Below are 14423 nucleotides of genomic sequence, written 5' to 3'. Positions count from 1 at the left end.
GACTCAAACCATCAACCTTCTGATCTTCTATGAGGTTGCCAGGGTGTGCATGGCCTCCAAACAGAAACAAGTGTAAAGCCAAAGATCAGAAAACTATCACAAAATACAGCTTCTGCTCATAAATATATCTGTTACTCATAGGTAGGAACTGGTTTGGGCAAAGACAAATGACAATGATGAGAAAGACCACTATGCGACTAAGCCCAAAGCTCTCTCCACAAAAAAAACAATATTGACCATCTAAAGAACACCTCATAGCTTCAGCTAATTTTAGAGATAGTGATATTGCATGTTTTGATTACTCCTAGATATAATGTGGTGGTGTTTTTATGATGCATACCATGGACAGGGGAGGGACCCAGGTGGCGCTGTGGGTTAAACCACAGAGTCTAGGGCTTGCTGATCAGAAGGTCAGCAGTTCGAATCCCTGCAACGGGGTGAGCTCCCGTTGCTCGGTCCCAGATGAGCACCGCAACCCCAGAGTCGGACACGACTGGACCTGATGGTCAGGGGCCCCTTTACCTTTACCATGGACAGGAAGAAACTAGAGGTCAAATAACCCTTTGCACTGTATTTGCTGTGCAACAATTATGAACACTGCTAACAATCGTATTTTGCAAAATTAATGTGCAACTCCCATTGGTAGTATTTCTGATATTACATGACCAGTGCCTGAATGTTTCTGTGTAAACCCCCTCAAGAAGAATTACAGACCTAATGTAGTCCACTGGTGATGTAACTACAGTTCATATGAACCTAGGCTCACATGCTTTAGCAAACAGTTTGCCCATGGAGCTGAGCTAACTGTGCTACAGACAGCATTTGTACTGAAGTATTTATTAGTTTGGAGGGAGGTGAAATCACTGCTTCCTGAAGAATACTGGCAGCGCCCTGTCTTGGTCCCTTCAAAAAGTCATGAACTTCAGCAAGATTCACACTCCCCTACCTGTTTGGCAATTTCCACTAAAGAGCAGTCATCCCAGAGAAGAGGAGCATTCAGTGTTATACTCATATATAGCATAGAGGTTAGGGCCAAAACCTCATGTTGTCAATTTGGTGTCTAGACAGCAGCTAGGATATAAGGTACAGAAACCCTAATAGTAGTTCTTTTTGAACTTTTTGGGACCCGATTTCTAGAACAGTAGCTGTGTCAGGCAGCTGTACCAAAAACAACAAAGGCTGCCTACACATTCCCTGTTTACTCTGCATTATGTGCCCTCCCATCACTGGTGTGAGAAGCGATGTACACACAAAATAAGCCACAATCCTTTACTTATAAGAAATACTATGTTTTGATGTGTTTCCCCACACAAACCAGCTTTGATCCAGCGAAAAAAACAATGGCCTTGTTTCGTTTTAAGCCAGTAGCATGTGCACAACCAAAGCATCTCATTAGAGTTGACATACATGTATTTCTAAAAGTGAAAATCCGGACACAAAAGTTGTTGAGGTTTTTTTTTTTTGGCAAAGTAGTTGAGCTTGGTTTTTTTTTTTTGCAAAATCTCAAAAATAATGAAGTTTTTGAGCTATTCAAAAAAATCTAGAATTCTGACATGGGTTGCCATACGTCCAGATTTTCAATGACATTTCAGTGATTTCCGGCTGGACACTGCGTCCAACTGCAGTATTCCAGCTATGTCTAGGAAATTCCAGACATATGGCAACCCTAATCTCATAGCACGGTAAATGACTAATAATGCTGCCATATTTTCATTTGTAGTACCCAGTCCTGATGTTTTCCTTTAAGGCTGCATATACATTGTGGTTCTATTGCATACTTCCAGCAATCAAATTGGAATGTTTTGTTATAGGCAAAGTCCAGTTTCCTGCTCCTATTCAGGTATTCGGTTCATTTATTGTTGATTTTATATCACTCCTTTCACACCCTAGTGAAACTCACAAAGGTAATGATGAAAATGTTTGTTTACTTTTGAAACTTATCTCTCTCCTTTGTCTTAAGACCTCAGGGTGGAATCCAATAATAACACATAAAGCCGTCAACAAATATCAAAACCCAACACAGTTCTGCACATTTAGAAGCAATAATTTGTCACTGTTGCTGCACAGGCAAATTATTTGAGGTTTGAAAGCCTTGAAGAAAGAGACAGGTGTCTAAAGGTCATTGCCACCCCCATCTGTTTATTTGTATATCACTTTTCCACAAAACTGTGCCCATGGTGGATCACAACGTATCAAATGAACAACATATTGCAATTTTTTTAAAAAAAAATTCAGAACGGTTAGAAATAAGTATGGGGTCAGTAAGTAAATACAAAAGTAAATAAATCCACGCAACATTGTTTCAAGACAATACAAATCAGCTAACTTAATTTTAACAGCTTAAAACTAAACTGGAGAGAGAATACGGTAATGCCAAACACAAAGATAAAATGGAAGTTTAGAAAACTAAGGGTGGGGATGTCACCATCCCAAAAAGACAATCCACAGAAGAGCTCCACAGTTAACATCCCTACTTTGTGGGGTAGTCACACCTCTCCCTTGGGGCAGACCTCCTTCCCAGCTCTTCCTCACCTCACACCTGCAGTGGGAATAAAGATTGCCACTCCTCCTTCAAGCCCCACATACACTCATAGTGATATTTTTCTCTCTCACCACCAAACATCTCTTCCAGCGCTGTCCTCAAGATGCTTAGAAACCTGGTCCAGGCATCAGTTTGACAGCAATGATGCCAGCCAGAATCGGGGGGGGGGGGGAGAGAGAAATAATAATAATAATAATAATAATAATAATAATAATAATAATAATAAATTTATTTATTTATTTATTTATACCCCGACCATCTGGCTGGGTTTCCCCAGCCACTCTGGGCGGCTTATAAACAGAAATATTAGAATACACTAATTTCTTAAAGCTTAAAAGCTTCCCTAAACAGGGCTGCCTTCAGATGTCCTCTAAAAGTCTGGTAGTTATTTTTCTTTTTGACATCTGGTGGGAGGGCGTTCCACAGGGCGGGTGCCACTACCGAGAAGGCCCTCTGCCTGGTTCCCTGTAACTTGGCTTCTCGCAGCAAGGGAACCGCCAGAAGGCCCTCGGCACTGGACCTCAGGAATGAGTTTCATAGCTGATGAAATTTTGAGGGGGTCCCTCCATTTGGCAAGTCAGACCACCAGAACAGGGCCTCGCCAGCAGACTTTAAATCATGGGCAGGGAGAGCCACAAGCTTTGGGGGGGGCTTTGTATTTTACAACCACAACCTTGAAGTGGGCTCCGTAACCGGTGAAGTGCTCTGAGGATGAGTGTGATGTATCATAATAATGGCAGAATAACACAGACGAGTATCCATATATAATTTGCATTTCTTCATATTTTGTTCTGTAGATCCTGCTCTATGATGCATTTCAAAAACAAACTTCAGAACTGCATATTATGTCCCAGTGTGATCAAATTTCCCCCGCATTTGGGCTGAAAGTTACAATTGGGATGGAAATGTATTTGGTTTATATTCAGGGGAACATCTCTGATTACAAATACCTTCCAAACAGAGCTTGTTCATAAATCCTAGATATATGGAAGCCTAGAAAGTCTCCCGCGGTTGCTGCTTCATCTCTTTCTCTCTCCTGTCTTTTACATACATCTTCCCCAAACCTCCACTCTGGGATTGGTGTATGTGCCAATTTCTACATCCTCCTTGATCAAGGTGACTTCTTTCAGGCCCAGCACAACAAAGTGACTGGAAACCAGGCAGACCCAAGTCCCGCTCAGCAGTGTAGCTTTGGGCAAGTCACCTTTCTTAGTGCTAATTTACCTTAAAGGGTCCTTGTCAGGATCTAATGTACAACTTAGCTCCTTTAGAGCAAAGTTCCAATGAAAGCATAATAGATGCACAAACAAAGTTGGCATGATACTGCTTTATTGCACATTTTAACTACGGATTTGTGTACTGTAGTGGGGTTGTTTTATTGTGTATTTTAATTATGGATGTTTATATTTTAATGGTTGAGTAAATTGGTGTTTATACTTTTATAAGCATTTTATGCTTAGAAGCCTATTTTGGAATTAAACGGTATGTAAATTAAACGGTATGTAAACTATTAGAAATGAATAATGGTGATGCTGGCTGCTTAAATACTATTGTTCACTTTTTATAACCTTTTATGAGCACGGTCTTCTTTGGCGATCACTCGTAGATTGTCTTCCATAAACACGGTTTTAACAGTGAGTCCGTAAGTGACTTGGAGGCCAGTTCTGGATCCACATGTCCTTCCACAGAGGGGAGATAGGTTTCCAGGTGGGAGTTGATCATGGTGAGGGTTTCCCAAGCGTGCCTTCCTCTTAGTACGTTTCTACCTTTCATCGTGAGTTCGAGTGTCTTCAAAACCCATGGCACATTTGGTAAAGGCTGTTCTCCAATTGGAGCGCTCACAGGCCAGTGTTTCCCAGTTGTCGGTGTTTATACTACATTTTTTTAGCACGGTAAAGTCCTGGCTTCAGATCTTGCCTCTGCCATTAACTCATTGGGTGACCTTAAGTGATCCCAGCCCCAGCACAGCACCTTTGGGCAGCTGATAGTTACCAGGAACCTGATGAAGCCCACTGATGCCCTGTGGCTTATGATTCCAATGCCAGTTGGCTTGAAGCTACCATTTTAATTTCCAAAAGTGCCCCCAGCACAGTGACACTCCAGAGCATTGTGGGAAATTTCAATGGCAACTCCAAGCCACTCAGTGATGATGACAACACTGCCATCCGGCACTGTCATTACCCCACCAGGTAAACCTATCAGGGCCCACTGTCATCAAGGCCAGGTTATCCCTGGTGCAACTGAAGCAATTACGCCAGAGCCAATACCTGCTAAGCAGCCCAGAGTCTGAGCTTCCATTTAAAAAATGGGCCTGCTGGAACAATGAGGGTGATAACTTGTGTTCATTGGCTGGCCGGCCAATGTGACCTGTCTCCTGCTGTTGTGCAGTGCACTGGGCACTGTTTGCTGTAGAATTTGCTCTGTGTGTGTGTGTGTGTGTGTGTGTGTGTGTGTGTGTGTGTGTAGGGAGGGGGAGAGAGAGCGCATTTGGAAGAGCAGCCAAAATTTTATTTTGGCCAGTCCATCGCAGTCTGGTTGTACTATCCCAAGTATGATTTTTGAATGAAAAGCACTTTATTAGATAAATACTTTTCTCTTCAAGTGTAATTTGCTGCTTTTGAGATGTAGTTTCTGCTTTGGGTCCATTTCTTTCATATACAGAAAAAGCTTAATTCCTCTTGTTACCATCATAGCTGCCAAGTTTTCCCTTTTCTCACGAGGAAGCCTATTCAGCATAAGGGAAAATCCCTTTAAAAAAGGGATAACTTGGCAGCTATGGTTACCATTGATTAGACCTGCAACTTCCCGTCCCGTCCCCGTCCCCCCGTCCCCCGCAATAAAACAAAGAGCAAAGTGGTCTTGCATTCCTGATGCGTGGTGTGGTCTACCTCATTTTGATGATAGCCGTCATCATTCATCTGAAGAGCCATAGCCATGATTGCTAAGCCTCATTATTTTCAATGAGGCCTGACAGTTTCAGAGTTAACCAGAAGACAGCAACTTTCATCCTATGGGTATTTCTTTTCAAGCCTGGGTCACTCCTCATTGACTTGTCAATTGTGGTGTTCCCTGATGCTGGTTGGTCGCATCTCCTTATATGTATGTACTCTCGAGGCTCATATGTAAGCCCTCCAGCCATTGTCATTCCCAAATGCTGGTGGGCTTTCTTCTGTTGCTGAAGGGGAGAAAATGAAAACAAGACAAGAGCCACATTGAGGTGGAATGTCTTTGGCTATGGCTGCCCCCCAAGAACTGAGAGACTACACCAGTAACATTACCTGGGTATGGGTGTACGCTAAGCTAGCTCCCCCTGAGGAATTCCATGACTTCCAAATATTTGCATCGTCTTCCATAATAAAATGTTTGCACACTAAGAAGCACCACAGTGTTTATAGCCTGTATCTCTCAAGTTTCATGCAGACAGGCTAGACTGGTACATTCCCAGCTTTTACATCTTGGGCAACGTTGAGCCCACACAGACATCGGAATTGTTAGGTTTTCTGTTTCATCGTGCCAAGTGATAAGAAAATAATTACATATCACTTATGAAATGGTGCAGACGGAGCTTGCTTTAGCTGGGGCAAAGGCTCTCCATCCAATTTCAGGCAGTTCTGCCATCGTGCTGTGGCCCCACACAATGCCACCCTCGCTGTTCAGAGGGAACCTGATCCTCTAAAACAGAGGGGGAGGGTTGAGGGGGGTATAAATTGAAAGAGGAGAAGGGGAAAGAATGGTCACCTCCTGCTTGTGCAAACTTTGGATCCACCCTTCATTAAAAAGAATGGTAAAAACTTCCAAATCTGCTGCCTGATTCATCAGGGAGGACTAACATTCACTTATGGATTAAGCCAGGCATCCCCAAACTTCGGCCCTCGAGATGTTTTGGACTACAATTCCCATCATCCCTGACCACTGGTCCTGTTAGCTAGGGATCATGGGAGTTGTAGGCCAAAACATCTGGAGGGCCGCAGTTTGGAGATGCCTGGATTAAGCTTATCTGAATGTTACAGCCCCCAAATTTTTTTTAAAAGATTTTTATCTTTCAAAAAGGTAACTTTGCAACCCTGTACACACACTTGAAGTTAAGCCCCATTGGAATTAGAGCAGGCATAGGCAAATTTGGCCCTCCAGATGTTTTGGGACTACAACTCCCATCATCCCTAGCTAACAGGACAAGTAGTCAGGGATGGTGGGAACTGTAGTCTCAAAAACATCTGAAGAGCCAAGTTTTCCTATGCCTGAATTAGAGGGTTTAAACTTTTTTGTATGGAAGCTGCATGGAGAATTGCTCGTCACCTTTTATCCTACTGGTACCGGTAAGCATCTACTTATTCCAAGTAGCCATGAGCACATCTGCATGTATGCAGCCTTCTGTTGCTCTCCTGATTCACTTGACCTGCATAAATTTCTTCAGTATCACAGAGCATAGAAAAAGTAGTTAAACCTCTCTGTCACCATTTCTGGTTTTTGCTGAAAGCCTTCTTGCCTACCACTCACACACCCCCACACCCCCACACACACCCTTCTCCCTTACCAATGTTTTTACGTAGTGGGTGGATTCCTAATCTAGTTTCAGGGATGAAGTTTTCTGAATAGTGCAATAAAAAGCACAGTTGGAAGGAGCCTAGAGTCTCCTGGAAAATGTGAGAGTTTCGATACCTAGCGTGCACCTCTGTCAGTGTCAGATACTTCTGCTTAGATCACTAAAACCAAAGCAGCTATCTTTGTAGAGTTTGCAGTTATCTGCTATAAAGTACTCTCTCTCTCTCTCTCTCTCTCTCTCTCTCTCTCTCTCTCTCTCTCTCTCTCATCCACGAGAACAAATTCATTTGCACTTAACATTCTTCACATATGATGGAACATGGTTTTCTTCTTGTATAACTATGTTGATGTTTTTAGCTTTATTGAGGGCAATTTATTGACATTTCCAATGGCAAAAAGTACTGTATATTTAATATCCTAGTGTTGGATTTGCTCCCCTCCTCTCAATATATGTTTTTATGCCATGTGTTGCAGCGGGGGTGGGGGGGTGGCAGAGAACCTTCAAAAAAAGTTTGATACATTAACAAAGGAAATTGCTAGAATATATTGTAATTAGAATGTTGGTGGATTAGAATTGTCTGGCACCCAGTTTAACACCCCTAGCCTTTATTAAATTCTAACACTTGCTGGATCCAGTGATTAAAGGGATCTGGCACCCAAAAACTCAAAAATATTATATAAAATTAGTTTTCAATGATTCCTCTTTTTTCTATGTTCTTGGTGGTAGCTGTAAGGCACCTTGAGTCCCTGCCAGGGATAAAGATGGAATATAAATAAATATTCTTATAACAATAGTAATAATACCTAACCACAAATAAATGACACCAAAGGGACACACCTTCCAACCACACTGTTTTACGTTAACTGATCTTTAAAATGTTAAAATCATGTATGAAGACCTGGAAGGAGAAATGTCTTTATTGTTTTAATGTTAGGCACCAGGTGAACCTTTCTAGGGAGCCTGTTCCATAACTGGTGTTTTAATAACATTATTATTATTATTATTATTATTATTATTATTATTATTATTATTATTATTTATACCCTGCCCTCCCTGGCCAAAGCCGGACTCAGAGCGGCTAACATCAAATGTATAACACAGTAGCATAAAATCAAGCAATCAATTAAATTACATCGCAAAATCAGATCAGGATCAGAACAAAATCCAATCAGATAGAAACCCGCAGATTAGGGTTGGGGACCTTAAATGCTCACCAGGCCCAACTGTTTGTGCTGAACTTAAATGAGCCTTTGAGAAAAATTGGGAGGCTACTTTCATGCAAGTTCTTATGAAAGGGGAGGGGGAGTCAGGCTGAACCCTGACCAAAGGCCTGGGGAGGTGGATGAGCTGGGCAGCCAGAAAGAAAACTAGGTGGGTATTGTAGGGAATCATGGTAGAAGGAAGAAGGGATAGGAGGAAAAAGGAGGAGGTCTTGATTCTCCAACAAAGGGCTTCCACCTTCCCTATCCCACCATCTCACTAGTTTCTCCAATTCTGCAAATGATATTTTACATTATCATGTATAAAAGGTAAAGGGACCCCCGACCATTAGGTCCAGTCGTGACCGACTCTGGGGTTGCGCACTCATCTCGCATTATTGGCCGAGGGAGCCGGCGTATAGCTTCCAGGTCATGTGGCCAGCATGACAAAGCCGCTTCTGGCAAACCAGAGCAGCACATTGAAACGCCGTTTACCTTCCCGCTGTAGCGGTTCCTATTTATCTACTTGCATTTTGACGTGCTTTCGAACTGCTAGGTTGGCAGGAGCTGGGACCAAGCAACGGGAGCTCACCCCGTCACAGGGATTCGAACCGCCGACCTTCTGATCAGCAAGCCCTAGGCTCAGTGGTTTAACCACAGCGCCACCTGGACATTTAAATATGCAGCACACATTCGACTAAGGCTTGTTGGTGAGGTAGAAACAAGGGCAGAGATATTTTAAATGACAAAAGAGAATTGGATGTTCCATGTAACAAGAGCAACAGACACCAAAGCACTAACCAGATTTGCTGCTTGTGTGAAGGCATCTCTGCAAGAAGCTTCACACACAAGCAGTCGGCACTACTGTGCAAACTTGAGAGATGCTGCGGGGTTCTCAGATATTGTGTTTCCTACGAAGTGGGAGATGAGTTAACACGCTCTTCTGACTGGGACGGGGCTGGGCTGTAGGTTAAAAGTTCCTCGCAAATTGTCTGCATTCTGCCTTGGGAGCCTGTCTCTGTTACAGTAATGCTTTGTTTCCTAGCATGGCCACCCCTGGGACTTATTGGTCCAGAGCAAACACTGTCTCTTTCAGCCAGGACATTCCTAATATTAGTTTCCTTTTCTTCACTCGCCTCCCCCATTCCAGGTTGCAAAGGCTGGTGGACGTCCTAAGGAAGAAGATTGGCGCAGGGACCATTAGGACGGTGATCTGATAGAAAACGCCAGTCTGGGGAAGCATTCACATCTGGTGACCAGGCTGCTTCATTCAGCGCTGTGTAAACATTAAAGCCTTAACTTAGCAAACAGTTGTTAGAAGTGGGACACTCCAACGACATTCCAAGCCAAGATAAAATCAAATCATAAATGTTTAACCACTTGGCTGCTGAGTTCTGTGATTTGTCCAAAGGTATCCCAACCAACATTTATTTACTTTCATAGCAGATCTGTTTTGGTAGGGAGGGTTAGCAAGCCTTTGAGAAAGTTTGTGTGTTGCATACACACGCACACACTATGGGCAATTGTTTCTTTACCAAGTGTAGTCAGGTCTTACTCTTTCTGCCTAATATAAGATGCAAAACCTTGCAGATTGTTCTTGAACTCTAAATCCACTGGGTTGAACACAAATATTGAAATTATCCGATAATGCTAGAATTCAAGATGTATGTAAATGATAGGAGAAGCTCAGAATAAAAATATACATCTTATACGTTGCAAAATGTTGCATTTTCTCTTCAAGAACATTGTTCGTTTTCTGCCAACACTGTATAGGTTAATGATAATTGTCCCTGTGCAGACACACTGAAGGGAAGGCATACAGACCATTTTCAGGAAAAATTAAAACATGTATCAAGTAGTAGCAGATATATCCTGATAACGTAGCAAATTCTTTATGTTCACATCTTAATTGCTCAGTATGTGATTTCCTTGCAGATTCCCAGTCTCACGTTGTACAGAAGCATAGAAGATTCATTATGTCTTATTTAAAGCAGTCCTTGTTGTTATGAACCCTCTCAAATAAAAGCAAACAAACTGGCGATATGATTAACCTCCCACAAGAAATGTACACCCGTGTCAGTTTCCTATCATTTAGAATTGCTCAGGCAATCTCTTTCTCCAGCTTTCCTTGATTATTGTTTTACAGATTCAGTGAAAAAGATTATAATGGGGGGGAAATGAAGGATTGAAGGAAATAAATACCATATGATGTATTTGCTGTGAGTCAATGATTCCTGTTTTGTTTCGTTCTCGTTAACTTGGTTTATCCACCATTGCATCTCAGTCTCTCTGCACTTGCACATGTGTGCACACACTAAAACTGAGCTACAGGGGTAAGAAACCCGTCTGTGTATCTGTACATCCATATTTCTCTGTCCATCTCATACATCCAAAGAAGTGGGCGTTGCTCCTTGAAAATACAGTACAGCATTTGTTCCTTAACATGTCTCAGGATTTTTGATCTTTTTAATACTATAAACGTACATGGCTATTCTTGGCATAGTACAGAGTAACAAGACTGCTCTTGAAGGAAAAATAGGGGGAAAATCTATTGAAGATTCCAAGATCCTCCAGATTCTAACGTCCTTCATACACGTGGGTTGCTTATGGTCTGCAAACTCCTTTCCTCTCAAAAAGATGATCATGAGCAGATGTCAGAAGCTGCTTGGGCTAGAAACTAGTAACTTTTGGTTCTGTGTGCTTCAGCTGCACGTGATGAGCTATCAGAACTCCAGCTTAGATCATCTAGTCAGGTTCTAGAATGGCCCCATCCATCCAGCTTGCCCATGACGCGAATTCCTTCACGGCGCTTTAGCAGAGATGTTAAGAGTTCCAGTTTCTTTAGTGCAGTATATTTATTGTGAGCTATATACAAATATCTACAGGCAGTTTGTACACAAGCAGTTCATACACTCTCTAAACCTCTCACTGACCACACCCTTCTACAACACCACCATCATCATTGCAGGAAAGGTTTCCCTTTTAAACCACTGACAGCCAATCAACTGACAGCACATTACTGCTGAGTCATTCTGACCCAGCACTTATACAGAAAGTATTGCATCAGCCAGTTTCACTTTACTAGTACACTCAGGCCTGCAGACTTACTATTTCACACAGCATTCTGTGGATCCAAACAGCCCATTGGGCTGACCCAGACAGGAAGCGCTATGTAAAGACTTCCTGTTTACACAGTGACCTTGCCTGGGCAACAGTGGCTTCCTAGCTCAGGGGTGTTCCTGTGTGTCTTGTCTTGGTTGCTCAGTTCAGATTCTGGTCTCAACTTGAACTTCTTGGCTCACCTTTGACAGCTGCCTACAGCTCAGCTAACAGACTGGAATACGGTTTATGTCTCTTGATTTACCTAGGAAATGTGAGATGCTTTCTAATTTGCACACTGATCATGATCGTTCTTCCTCCTTCCCAGGGTTCAAAGAAAGAGCCTGTGTCCCCCCCGCCCGCCCACCCCCACTGGCTAAGATAACAAATGTAATTACCACCGCGAGTCGTGTCACTATTCCTTCAATGCTACATGGAGATACTGTGTATTTTTTCAGCGGGATTGCACAGTGAGTTGTGAGCCATCCATGGTCCATGTCATGGTAAAATATGTAAATAGCATCACGTTGTCTCAGAATAAGAGCATTATTAAAGCTTTCCGGCACTGTAATTAGATTCATGGTAAGCCTCCCCTAAGCCCTCACTAATTAACTATACTGCAACAAGTCAACTTGAACAGGAAAGAAATGGGGACCTTGCGTCACCCAGCAATGTTTCCCATTCGGCCCCAAATCATAACCTGACTGTGGTATTTTGTCCTGTGGAATCCCTCTCCCTTGACCCTGCCATCCTCTGATATCTCCCCCCTTCTAAGAAGGGCAGTGAGGGCTGCAGGACATCTTCCATCCCAAGGCTGACTTACTCATCCTAGACTCACAGGGCCCTAGAACCCTCTATTAAGTTGGTGTATCAGGGGCAGTGCCAGAGAGTTGCCCAATATCTTCAGCACTGCCAGGGTGATCTTTATCACCGCTCTCCATCTTGAATGCCTCTTCTCTTTTTGCTATCATTCTCCCTTCCACTCCCCTCCACTCTTTCTGCTACCTTCTTCCCACAGCCCCTGGTTAAGAAGCCTGCCTTAATGGGTTCTTCTGGTGAGATGGAAAGCGTGCGCACACACACACACACATATACATTTTATACACTTAGGGTGGGATTTGCCTAACAAGACACAGCAGTGCAAGCCCTGCACATGGAATTCTGCTTATGCAAAAGAGCTTCACCCCTCTGCACCTGTATCTCCCCCCCGGAAATAGACTCGGGAGGGTCAGGAGGGTCCCCTAGTGCAGGATGCAGGGGAAGAAGGGGAATTTGTTCCATCTGACAAGCTGAAATTCTGGCACTGGTGGAACAATCAGAACAGGGTGGTGTTGAATTCCTCCTATAGGCCCATGTGGCTTAGTGCAGCGATGTAGGTGTCAAACATTTTTTGTGCATGGTTCCCACCTTAGGCTGGAATGTGCAGGTGGAACACAGATCCCATGTATGTATGTTCTTTGCAGGACAAAGGCATATGAGATTCTGTTTCGCTCTGCAACCAATGGATGGAAGAAATTATATCCGTTCTTTAGAATCTAAAATTTAGATACTGTACAGTATTGGTAAAATTGCTTACCTGTGTTATATTACATACTGTATGCATTTTCCCCATTTAGCTCTAGGTCTGTGTAAAAGGTATTTTTTTTAAAGAGCATTTCATTAGTGAAGCCCTAATGAACCTCTCAAAAGTTCCTAACTTGTTTTAATTTGATTAGAAGTCAGTTGTAGTCTTCAACAGTCTAGACTTTTCATTCTTCAGTTTTGTTGGAGCTGCACGTGTTCCAGGAGGCTTTTAAACAAATAGTTGGAATGGTTGAATGATTTACATTGCCAGTGCCTAGCTAAATATGTAGCCTTTAGAAAAGATGTGGTTTATTTTGGCATGGTTTAAAAAACTCAAATATTTTAAACATTTGTTAAGTTCAAGCTTGCACATTTGAACTAGGAGTATACGTTCCAAAATTGGATCTCAGGTTACCTGTCTCTTACCCTTTTGTAGATTGTAATCCTTTTATTAAAATAGGCTTTGTAAAGGTTGCTTTTAAAAACAATTCAAGGTGAAGAATTGTCATTGCATGAATGCGAGTCAGAAATTAACTGTAAAAAAACAAGAAACGGGGGGCTTCAAAACTTTGTATTGATAGTCCAGATTTCGTTTTCTCTTCACCCCCTTTTTTACAGAATAAATACGGTGAAAGAGTACGTTCAGAACAAAGGCTTCTTTGCAGTCAATGTACCTGGTCCTATACTTGCATCCTCCAGCATGGTTAAGACATGGCCAGGTAAGTCATCAGCCCAAGTAAGACACACGAGTTCACCCCCCCCCATCACGAGCTCCTTAGGGCAGGCACATGCACAAATCTGATGCCATGTGGCTCCAGCCACTACTCTGTGCAGTCCAAGAAATGTGGAAGCCAGTGCAGTGCCACAGCTTTCCATGGAGGTAAGTTCCTGGCATGGTGCTAGTTCCTGAGGATGAGATGCAAGATCTGTGGGCCATTTGCATACACAGTGATCTCGGTGCATGGGCTGGGTTCTACCCCGTTTTATCTATTTTGCATGCACGTTTGAGTCCGGGAGAGGGAGATTGTCCCATCCTATCCCAGGGGTTCAGAACTCCATGGAGAGATCAAAATAAATCTCTTTCCCTCTTCAGGAAATTCCTAAATTTCACTCCGAGTTATAGCTCTTTCATCTCTTGGCTTTTGTTATTGGAGTTATGGTACATTAGCAACACTTTTATTGCTACATTCAGATAGACTGATTGGTAAATTACAGCTAACCACAGTGGATTTCCTGACTCGGATCTGCTGAATGGGGTTTTTTCTGTGTCTTTGTTTTGGAAGGACACCTATCAGAAAGTATGAATATGCTGCCTCCTTCCATTGCCAGATTCAACACACACACACAAAACCCCCTCTGACCCTGCAGGAGGTCTGAGGACAGAGGGCATCCCTTCTCACACGTTTGCCAGAAAACAAGAACTGTTGACCAACATTTTCCCGAAGCAAAACAACTGAAAGGGAATTCCAAAAATTAA

The 14423-nt window shown here is 42.7% G+C and overlaps 2 protein-coding genes across 2 annotated transcripts in view; one reads left to right on the top strand and one right to left on the bottom strand.

The window, feature by feature from the left end:
- MIPOL1 (mirror-image polydactyly 1) overlaps window positions 1-10454 on the top strand; it is a 165563-nt gene extending 155109 nt beyond the window's left edge. The window contains exon 12 of the mRNA XM_035109093.2: window positions 9435-10454. Within this exon, the coding sequence (XP_034964984.1) occupies window positions 9435-9501 (67 nt within the window). The 3' untranslated portion in view covers window positions 9502-10454. The remainder of the gene's footprint in view (window positions 1-9434) is intronic.
- The window catches only part of SEC23A (SEC23 homolog A, COPII coat complex component), a 563646-nt gene that overhangs the window by 60119 nt on the left and 489104 nt on the right, over window positions 1-14423 (bottom strand). The window lies entirely within an intron of this gene.

The sequence above is a fragment of the Zootoca vivipara genome, chromosome 1 (assembly GCF_963506605.1).
Source record: "Zootoca vivipara chromosome 1, rZooViv1.1, whole genome shotgun sequence".
NCBI classification, from domain to species: Eukaryota; Metazoa; Chordata; class Lepidosauria; order Squamata; family Lacertidae; genus Zootoca; species Zootoca vivipara.
Note: the sequence above shows the minus strand (reverse complement) of the source record. Positions and strands in the feature narration are given on the sequence as shown.